Source organism: Xyrauchen texanus, chromosome 32 (assembly GCF_025860055.1).
Source record: "Xyrauchen texanus isolate HMW12.3.18 chromosome 32, RBS_HiC_50CHRs, whole genome shotgun sequence".
NCBI classification, from domain to species: domain Eukaryota; kingdom Metazoa; phylum Chordata; class Actinopteri; order Cypriniformes; family Catostomidae; genus Xyrauchen; species Xyrauchen texanus.
In genome coordinates, this window is record NC_068307.1 from 11,814,091 (window position 1) to 11,825,584 (window position 11,494).

The 11,494-nt window shown below is 37.7% G+C and overlaps 1 protein-coding gene across 2 annotated transcripts in view; it reads right to left on the reverse strand.

Annotated features, from left to right (window-relative positions):
* The window catches only part of LOC127625621 (calcium-dependent secretion activator 1-like), a 142,355-nt gene extending 133,845 nt beyond the window's left edge, over window positions 1–8,510 (reverse strand). For both annotated transcript variants that reach the window (XM_052100907.1, XM_052100906.1), the window contains exons 1-2: window positions 8,415–8,510; window positions 7,894–8,251 (exon numbers count right to left, since the gene is read on the reverse strand). In XM_052100907.1, the coding sequence (XP_051956867.1) occupies window positions 7,894–8,229 (336 nt within the window). In that variant the 5' untranslated portion in view covers window positions 8,230–8,251; window positions 8,415–8,510. The remainder of the gene's footprint in view (window positions 1–7,893; window positions 8,252–8,414) is intronic.
* Between the last annotated feature and the right edge of the window lie 2,984 nt (window positions 8,511–11,494).

Here is an 11,494-nt window from a genome sequence, read left to right on the forward strand (position 1 = left end):
AAAACCCTTACAGAAGGCATTTTGTACAATCTGAAAAATATCAAAAGCATGAATAGCATTTATCTTTTTGTGGTAATAAACATGTCACAAATGCTGTCAAAAGTGTTTAACCCCAAAAATGTATTTGAAATATATTAGAGTAAATATAACCTAATAAACGGGCTCTAGTTTGTGAATTAATTTTATTATCGTAATATTAAAGTGTGTTTTAGGCAATCTGTTTGAAATGGGCCAACTCTAAAGACAGCTGTTACGTGTCCAAAACATTTTGAGATTTGTCCATTTCAATCCCATTATCAAACACAAACACACACACAGCAGCTGAGCACAGCCTAATAAAAGAAGAGTTTAAACTTTACCTGTGAATTTAATGTTACCTGTGGATTTAAAGAGAAATAACCATCTGATCGGAAATAATAAAAAATAAAAAGCAAATACACGTTCGTGTACAAAATTCTTCAGTGTTGCTGATTTCAACATGTAGGGACACAGATAGAAGCACACACATCAGAAGCTCAATACATGTATTCCACTAAAATAACTTTCTGCTCGAAACATCATGTTTGTAGCTATATTAAATGCAAGTAGGATTAACAGAAACTGTGATCAGATCAGATCATCTTATCACCTCACAAATAATACTATTTATTGTCATGGTGCTAATATTCTCTCTGTAAAGTAGATTGTGGTAAATGATGTCATACATTAACTCAATCAGCACTTTTGTAAAGGCATCAAATTACACAGATAGCAGCATTTGCAATGTCTCTAACAATTGTGTTGTAACATCTTCCACCACAAGCTTATCATTTAGATTCTTCTAGCATCTTTGAAGATGCCACCTGTGATATGTAAGACTAAGGTAGCATGCCCAAGCTCAATAAATGTACCGCCATAGTCACTAATGGTCATCATATCTAGCTCTGAGGTTAATGGAGTTACAAAATGCTACATATTGTGCCAGCAATATAAATATAAATGCTCCATTTAGTTGTAAGTTGCCATAATTAACATCTCTATTTGTGGAGTTTTTGTTTTGTATTTTTTATTTTATGCAAAAGTCATTAGTGGCATAATTGACTGGACTTTGGATGTGCACTGTAACTACCTTTCCTGATTAGTCATTCTGTTGTGACAACTATGTGTGTGTATTCTTGTTTGTCTGTGTGTGTGAAACAGAGAATGAGAAAGAAAGTGAGCGAGAGAGAGAGAGAGAGAGAAGAAATTGCAGAAGATATTGTTAATAGCCTTCTTAATTAGGCTCTTCTGTCAGGATGTGGGTGTCTGTGTGTGAGACAGCGGGCACTGTAAGACATCTGACATGGTCGTAGTGATCAATAAGTATGCAACAGCATGCGCCTTGTCATCATGACTAACAAACTGACTAAACTACCATATTTGAAGCTGACAGCAACAAGCACCAGGAGTTTCCACATATCCTACATGAATAAAAATAGCAGACTTGCTTATATTATAAGACAGGGTGAATCAGAGTGTCACTGCTTTATAATTAAAGCATAGACCAAGACAATAATTACAAGAACTTAATTTCAACAACAACATCAATACAAAGCCATTTCACATAAGCATTACTGTTGTTATACTGAATATTAGCATAGCTACGATTGCTTTTATATACCAGATGTATAAAGAAGAGGTGTATTTCAAGCTGCTTATATTTTAGACACAATGTAGGCAGTTATTCGGTTAATTTCTGCTCTGCAAATGAGAATAGGCCCAAAAGAAGCTAAAGCTGTTATTAGAAACATCAGCACACTTGTCCAATTAAATAAACAAATGGCAACTATTGTATGGTAGTTCATATTTTGGTAATAATAGATAATCAAAGATGCAAATGTATACAAATGCCACTGTTTAAAAGGCACTGAGAACGTTTACATGGGCTGTTATTATCCAGGTTTTTGTGTATAGTTGAGCTACAATCTTTGTCTCTCTATCCAAGTATCCATGGCACCATGCATAATCGAATAACTAAAGAAAGGATGTCAGATGAGGAGGTTACGTAGATGGTTTCTGGTTGACCTTTTGCGTCATAGTAGCGCATGGAAGAAGTCAGCTAAATAGCTTGTCATCAGCGAGATGCACACAACAAGCACAACATTTACATTTACATTTATGCATTTGGCAGACGCTTTTATCCAAATAAGTGCGACTTACAGTCGCACTTATTACAGGGACAATCCCCCCGGAGCAACCTGGAGTTAAGTGCCTTGCTCAAGGACACAATGGTGGTGGCTGTGGGGTCCACAACATCATGGAAAACTTTACAGCCACGTGCATTTCTAACATTCTTTACGCATTGATTTTGGTGCAGATCAGATGTATATTTTATGTTGTTCTTGTGGTGATGTCCGAAGGCAGAAGATGAGGCAATTTGCTCCTGGATTGTGTTACCTACATGAGCACTGCTTTGCTTCACTCACACTGTGTAAACCTTAATGATAATTTTAAGACTGAGGAGAGATGTCATGAATAAATAGACGATTAAAAAAAATATATATGGCTTGTCTGTATTTTCTGAGCGATTGCTGGTTTTTATTGGTTTGTTGTTTGTATATCAATTGTTGTCACTGGACCTGTCATTTGCTTCAGACTACATATTCAATACAAATCATGCTTTCTGCACAATTCTATGAATGGATTCCACATGAGTTATGTAAAAGGAGCTGTTACAACCACTCAGTGACAATTGAAAGTAAGAGGTTTGCAGTAGATTATGTGTATTTGTAATGTTTACATTATGCATTCATGCCGCTAATGCTAGCATGCTAACCTTGGCCATAGTATACCCCTGTTACCCTCTTTTATTGTATTTTATGATGGAATTTGTAAAAAAAAAAAAAAGTCCACAAAATTTTAAAGAAAGACATGTGTAGCTACTGCAAAGATGGATGTTGGATGATATTTGTGTTACTATAACAGGCAGATAAGAGGAGTAGGGTAGAATACTGATCAAAGGAAGTATAATTAGAGGGATATCAATGTGTCACAGGTATGAATGGCTTACAGACTAATGATCTGTCCAAAAATGAAAATTTCTAGCATTCGCAATTGCATTCAAAAGTGACCATCGCTATGTCTGATTATCTTCAAAGGCTTTACCATACACTGTGAGAACACTGGAGGGCTGAACGGTGTGGGGCTCAAAAGTAAAGTTTATTTGGAACTCACCTTTTATTGGACATTCTGTTTGAAGTGATCTCACAGCGTCATGATCTCGTATTTCACCATCATGATTGTTCTCCCTTTTAAGTGCTCTTTGGAGGCTCATTTATCATGTTTGGTATGCTGGGACGTTTGTGTTGTTGTTGCTCTTCTTCTGTTCTGCTTTGTGTTGTGTTCAACGTCCGGGTTAAATACACATCACGTGGCACCTTTTATTGAGCATGCGCATAACGAGGCCAATTATATTCCGAATAACGTGTATACATGCGCTACAAAGCCAAGCTACAATCACAATATCTACAGTAGGTCTGTTATTTCAATTTTGCAAAAACTGGTACTATATTTTAGTAGGACTAAAGCATTAACGTGACATTTAAAAAAGACGAATTATTACTGAAGTCAGACTGAAATCAAACTTTTAAAGTGCATGTAAATGCATGTAAATGCATGTAAATGTGTCTCTAAATCAGGTCTTCTTCATTCATTCACTAGAATATTACTTATTACCACATAATCAGCAGGAAGCAGCACTATTGCTTCAAGTATACTGACAAATAGCTATGTGGTATATGTCATATACATATTGTGTTAACTACTAAATACTAATAGAAGAGATAGCTTTTGCCAAAGCTATTAATGAAAGTTACTATAAAGTGTTACAGTTCTGCCTTGCTTGGGGGTCCCTGGGATGCCAAAAAAAGATGCCAAATTTTCGGTCGCTCCATCAGCAGCCATACTTAAAACCCCATCACAGCAGTGTTGACTTTTTTCATTATTGCCAGATTAAAAACACAAAGAATAATGTTACAGATTTACATTAAACAATCTGAAATATTTTCTAGATTTACACTGCTAAATAAGGGGGAAACACATCATCAGTCTATGAAAAGGGTCCATTATAACAATAAAAGGAAATATGTGCATGTGTGACTGAACAACTGTGAGTCAAAAACAAAACAACAATAGCATATCCAAGGAAACCTGGTGGCGCCTGGTGTTTTGTGTCACATGAGTCTAATCTGTGAGGACACAATACTGGCTGGAGTATAACTTCCCACAGAGACTCTTTTTATTGTCCCAAGGCACTGTCTCTGAAGACAATAGCAGCAAGCAAACAAGCCCCAGAAGACATTATCAAATAAAACAGACAGACTTGTTTTTAGACAGAATGTATCAGATTGAACTTGCAGTGAGTCTGTCTTAAAACAAGGCAGAACTGGATCCAAGTTATATATTATGTTTTGGTCAGCAAATGCACACATTAGGATTATAAATCCTCCAAGCTACTATATATGATAAACGTTTCTGAATAAGGCACTCATTAATATTATGAACACTCATAAATAATTCAAGATCTTGACATAAAAGACAACTTAGTGCTTTCAGAGCTCTGCCTTTGATTCTACCCCAAATGTCTCAACCACAATGTCTCGATCTCAAACATCAAGTTGCCTCATTGTTAGTTTTTGGGATTAAAGAGCTTGGGAGCTTTCAGAAACATGATTTTGTCTTACATTTGACAAGTAACAAGCTTTAAATAAACACTTTAATTCTTCTTATTCAGAGGCATGTTTTGTGTGCAACACCTTGAAATCTACTCTGCCATGAGAGATAATCAACTAGTAAAAGTGATTTCATCATTCCTGAATAACAATCTAGTATTTTTTTCTCATAGGATTTAAGTACCCAGCAGTATTGTCATTTGCACAAGGGATACATTCACCATTGTTGGTAGAAACCCCTGAAAGCCATGAAAGCATTAAACAAATCTGGTTTCTCTTCTTATACATATATAATGAGGGTGATGTGGATGTTGCCATAATTTTTTTTCAGAATTACTATTATAAGTGAAAATAGCACCTGTCATACATCGTGGCTATTTGCACTCCAATAGTCTGGTGGTAACATGGAAATTTAAGACAAATAGCGCCCTTAGTGTTGCTAAAAGTAACTTGGGGTATAACAACGATGTGGATGTGCTTTTTCATGCAGACAACCTGGGTTCAATTCTGCCTTTTGTCCCACTTTTAACCATCCTCTTTCCTGACTGCACTCTTAATTTTTTTTAATACTACATTTAATAATAAATCAAATGTATATAAAGCTTGATTTCCTCATTGTAATTTCTTAAGGTAAAGTTCGAGGAATTTATAGAGAAGTTTGATCCAAGTAAAATTAACCATATTAAATTATTAAAGTTTGATCTGAGTAAAATTAACCATGGTTTTACTAGTAATCACGTTTGTTTGCAGAAGCCATAGTTTTAATGCAATTTACAATGTTGTAACTACAGTAATATGGTGTTAACATAGTAACCATGTCACATTTGGTGGTTATTATGATTTTACTACAAAAAACCATGGTGATACTATGTTACTGTGGTAAAACTATGGTTAATTTTTTTGTAAGGGAACGTAAGGGTTAGGTTAAGGTGTAGAGGTTAGTATTGAATAAGGGGTGAAAATAGTATCTGCCACTACTTGCATTGGGGTGTAAATAGCATCTAACTCTATTTGCACTTAGTGCAAAGAATATGCTTTTCGTTGCTATATAACACACTGACACTTATGCTTTCTTTCTTCTGCAGAACACAAAAAAAGATTTTTAGAAGAATATTTTAGCTCCGTAGGTCCATACAATGCAAGTGAATGGTGGCAAGACCTTTGAAGGTCCAAAAAGCCATATGAATCCAGTGGTTAAACCCATGCCTTCAGAAGCGATATGATAGGTGTGGGTTAGAAACAGATCAATATTTAAGTCCTTATCTACAATAAATTATCCTCTCTGATCATTTAGTGGCGATATGCAGAAATAAAAGAAGAAGAATGTGTAAGTAAAAGTGAAATTGGAGATTTATGGATAAAATAAAGACTTAAAAATATATCTGGGTAGGGTTGCACCAGCTGTGTGTAAGTTCTAACATAAGTTAGGACGTAAATTTCACACTAAGGGCTTAGTAACTACTAGTTAGTTTGTAACTAAGTCAGTGCTTAATTTGGTTGCACCACCTGTTCTTAAGGCAAGACTTAACTAGTAGTTTGTAAGCTCTCCCTAAAGTAATGCGTAGTGCATATTATGACGTTTACTTGTATTTATCCAATAAACAGCCTTCAGATTTATACACAGAAGTGTGAACTTCAATTTGATCTTGTTACAGTTGATGAACAAACCTTGTTTGCTCATGTAACTGTCAGCTAAAATAAATTATATCTCCATTAAAATATGATACGTAATGAAAGTAGATTTGATAAATAGTATATTTGCCCTATGTATATAACAATATTAAAGGAACTGTATCCAAAATAAATGAGGGGTTTTAAATAAATACTAATACAACAGGCTGGAAAGACAGAACATTTTCATTTTAATATCCTATACATATTTTGAATGTGTTGAAACATGACACCGGGTGACACACCCTGAAAACTGCAACGCTAGATCAGTTTCCTGCTGAAGAGCCGCTTAAAAGTGTATTTTTTCTCTCTCTAACTCGTAAATGTCAACATCATAATGTTTGTTGAAAGGATTGATGCCTGTCACGCAAACATGAGCTCATTGATGTCATAAAATATCAGTCTGCTTTTTATTCCATCTGTTACACCCGGCGAGGCTTCCGTAAATATTTAGTATATATGCATGGTTACGTTCTACCTAAGTTTAATGGTGCAACCCTAAAATATTTAGTAGTGCATAAATTGTGACTTATTGCCCGTTTACGCCACAAGTAATCTAAGTTTGAACTTACGCACAGCTGGCACAACCGGCCCCTGATTCTTACCTACACCTATTATATAGCTACTGAAGACATGGATTACTGCCTTTATATGCTTTTTGGACCTTCATATTTCTGGCCACTATTCACTTGCATTGTATGAACATATAGAGCTGAATTATTCTTCTATAAATATTGTTTATATTCAGCAGAAGAAAGAAAGTAATGCACATCTGTGATGGCAAGAGGGTGAGTAAATTATGAGATAATTTTTGTTTTTGGGGTGAACTATCCCTTTAAGACAACTTGCCTGGTCTGTTTAAATTACACTGAACAACAAAAGACCTATGCTGAATTTATGCAACTTGATATATTTAACTAAATATGTGGGACATAAAGCATATCGAGGAGGTTTTGGACTGCTTTTCCTGAGGATAACAAAAATGAAGTAGAGATAAACAACCCAAACTCTCCCCATAGAAAAGGTTATTTGGATGCTCTCCTCCCCTAACTCAAGCGCCACCTAACGGGCATCATTTCACGGGTGGAGTAGGATGAGCCTCTAACAGTGTGCACTTCTAAAAAAGAACAAGACAACTTCAGTATCAGATTAGATGTATTTTCAGTGTGTGTAAGAGCTTCCACTGTTCTCTTCAACAAAGTGCGGTTTAGCTAGAGGAGAACATGAGCTCTGTGATTGTGATTGAAAAGACAATGTATTAGAAAATGCATCAAACATGGTAGTGCATTGGAGCAACTGGTAGTTTCTGTGGTCAACTTTCAAGGCCTTTGGTGAACATCTCTCTCATATTTCTCTCAGTATGTCTGATTGATTTGACAGTGTGCAGAGAATGTTGCGCACACAGTCGTTCTTTTAATATTTTAGACATAAATCTGCCATGTCATCTATATGCTATAATCATGTTGGCCACCGATTCTTATTTTAAGATGCAATCTGTTGCATGTGCTTTTTCCCTTCTCCGCCGTGGTCTTACCTTTTGTTGTCGTCTCGCCATGTCCGTCGGTTGTTTCGCATTAAATGGGTAGGCGATACAGCGCATCACAAAGACATAAAGCTGGAGCCGTTTCTTTCTCTCCTCTTCCTCCCTTTGCAGCTTTTCCAAATCATCCTTTTCCTTATCGATCGCGACGGAGGGGCACGGACTCGTTGGACGGCCATTGGCGCTTCGGCTTGGCTGTAAACCACCAGAGCTTTCGCTGGACCTGCTTGGAGACACCCGAGGACCACCAGCTTTGGGCGCAGCCACCACTTTGCGCTCTTCTTCCACAACCTCATCCGCCTCCTCCTCGCTCGATGATGGGTCCAACATTTTTATCTAAGTTCTTGCTTCTCTGGAATCAAATAAATTATTGTTGATACCACCACCAAAAGAGAAAATATGTCGCGTGTTGAGTAACAAAGGCCATCTATGACTCGTTTCATGGAGGGAATAGTATGGTAGAATTGTCCACATCACAGTTTGCAATCTAAAAACGAGATAAAAGTGTGACTTACCCTATACGAGAGTGGAAAATCTGTCCAGCAGCCAGTAGTCTTCCAGCGAAATAAATTATTGCGTGTTTTCTTAGGGGTTTTTTTAGGTTTCCTCCAGCAGTCTTTCAATTTAGTGCCGAATGTTACTGACAATGTACTGATAATGGCCACTTCACTAGAGCGCGTGCTGAGAGCTGACCATGGTTCTGAACTGAAGCGAATCATATCGCTGGAGGGGGAGGGGGTCATTGACGTGGTTTCCGCGAGAGCCACTATAGCTGTTTCTCTTGAACATCGAGATTCTCCGTATTTAATCGACGGTTATTAATCCTAATTAATTATACAGTCAACTCTTAGTTTTGAAATCAGAATTTAGTCTATATAAAACCTAGTTTAGGAGTTTATCCACAACATGGCTTCCTGTTACAAAGATTTCAGCTGCGTCGTTGTGTATGGATTGACATCCTTAATTAGAAACTAATGGGTGACACCAGCCGCTTTTGATAGCAAAACGGTAATAGCCAGAACAATAAACAACTATAAAAGTATAAAAAAAAGATAATAATAGTAGTATTAATAATAATAATATTAATAATAATAACCAATCATATCAGAATCTTATTGGTTCATTTATTCAATGGAATTTGATTTCCTCTGGTCAAACTGAATTTGACAAAAAAAGGCCCAACCACGAATGGTCTCCTGTCTTTTAGTATATTTAAAAAAATAATAGTAAAGAAAGAAATAACAAAAACAAAAAAAACCGACCTTGCTTTGCATTGCCCTCTGGTGGCTCTGGGCCCTAAGAGGCCCGCATATAGACCTATCGCTTAGCTATCCCTTGATAAAGGATGTTTTTGGGCACTTTTGTGATATCGAAAGAGATTAGTGCCTAATATAGGCCTACCGCTTAGCTATGCCCTGATAAAGGTTGTTTTTGGACACGTTTGTGATATCGAAAGAGATAGCGGCTGCATACAGGCCTACCGCATACAGCTATGTCAAAGTTTGTTTTTGGACACTTTTGTGATATCGAAAGAGATAGCGGCCACATATAGGCCTACGGCTTATACTGTGGTTATGCCGACAAAGGTTGTTTTTGGATACCTTTATGATGTCGAACGAGATTAGCAGCTACCTACCGCTTAGCTATGCCCTGATAAAGGTTCTTTTTGGACACTTTTGTGATAGCGGTAGGTATACAGGCCTACCGCTTATAGCTATGCCAAAGGTTGTTTTTGGACACTTTTGTGATATCGAAAGAGATTAGTGGTCGCATATAGGCCTACCGCTTATACTGTAGCTATGCCCCGATAAAGGTTATTTTTGGACACTTTTTGATATCGAAAGAGATAGTGGCCACATATAGGCTTACCAATTAAAGCAATGACCTAATAAAGGTGGTTTTTGGACAGTTTTGTAATATCGAAATGGTTAAGCAGCCACATATAGGCCTACCGCTTATAGCTATGGCCTGATAAATGTTGTTTTTGGACACATATGAAATCGAAAGTGATACTGGCCACACATAGGACTACTGATTATTAATATGCCCAGACAAAGGTTGTTTTTGTACACTTTTATGATATTGAACGAGATTAGATTACACTATGTAACACAGTTTTTGCTCCTTGGTATTAAGTGTTATTTCCTAATTGCTTATGCCTCAAAAGTATAGAAAATTGCTATTATTTCACATTTCCAATGAGAAAACAAGCCAATTTGTGTCTTTTCGTTCACATAAAGTCAGAAAAAAACAACATATGAATCCAAATTAACATGTATTTATACAAAAGTAACACAAAAAGGACTACAAAGATCGAGATTATACAGTAAATCACTTTCACGAATCAGCCCCCAAATTTAGTCTTACATCATGTTGTCGTTATACTGTCCTTGGTAGCAGCATTCAGTGTCCAGTATATCCTAACGGAAGCGCTCACCTTGCTCCTCCGAGTACACTCCCATGTTCTCCTTGAATTTATCAAGATGAGCAACAAGGATATGGACTTTGAGGGACATCCTACAGCCCATTGTGCCATAGTTCTTCACCAGAGTCTCAACCATTTCCACATAGTTTTCCGCCTTGTGATTACCCAGGAAGCCCCTAACCATTGCAACAAATCTGTTCCAAGCCGCTTTCTCCTTAATAGTGAGCTTCTTGGGGAATTCATTGCACTCCTGGTTCTTCTTTATCTGTGGTCTGACGAAGACACCAGCTTTGACCTTTGCCTCAGACAGCTTATAGGTGAAGAAGTCTTGAAGGTACTTGAATGCTGCCAACTCTTTATCTAGAGCTCTGACAAATTGTTTCATAAGGCCCAATTTGATGGGCAGTGGTGGCATCAGCACCTTCTGGGGGTCCACCTGTGGCTCCCACTTGACGTTGTTCCTCCCAACAGAGAACTCGGTCCGCTGTGGCCAGTCCCGCCTGTGGTAGTGCACATTGGTGTCCTTGCTGTCCCAAAGTCAAAGATAGCAGGGAAACTTGGGAAAACCGCCTTGGAGACCCATTAGGAATGCCACCATTTTGAAGTCTCCTATGACCTCCCAGCCCTACTCATCATACTTCAATGCATCCAGCAAAGTCTTCATGCTGTTGTAATCCTCTTTGAGGTGCACTGAGTGAGCCAGGGGAAGAGATGGGTACTTGTTACAATTATGGAGCAGCATGGCTTTAAGGCTCCTGGATGAGCTGTCAATGAAGAGGCACCACTCATTCTGGTTACAGGCGATTCTGATTGCCTCGAACAGACTGGTCACATTGTGGCAGAAGCAGAGCCTATCTTGACGCGTGAAGACATTGGGAAAAGGTTGGTGATGCTTCCTCTGATCTGCGACTTGCACACTTTCATCCAACAAGTTCCACTGCTTGAGTCTAGACGGTGAGACCAAGATCTCTAATCAAGTAATTGAGGTCTTTTTGGTTGGGGTAGTAATGGGTTTCTCTCCTCAGCTCCACCTCTGAAATCCCTCAAAGTCCATATCCTTGATTCTCATCTTGATAAATTCAAGGAGAACATGGGAGCATATTGGAGGAGCAAGGCAAGCACTTCTATCAGGATATACTGGATTTTGAACTGTCCATCAAGGACAGTATA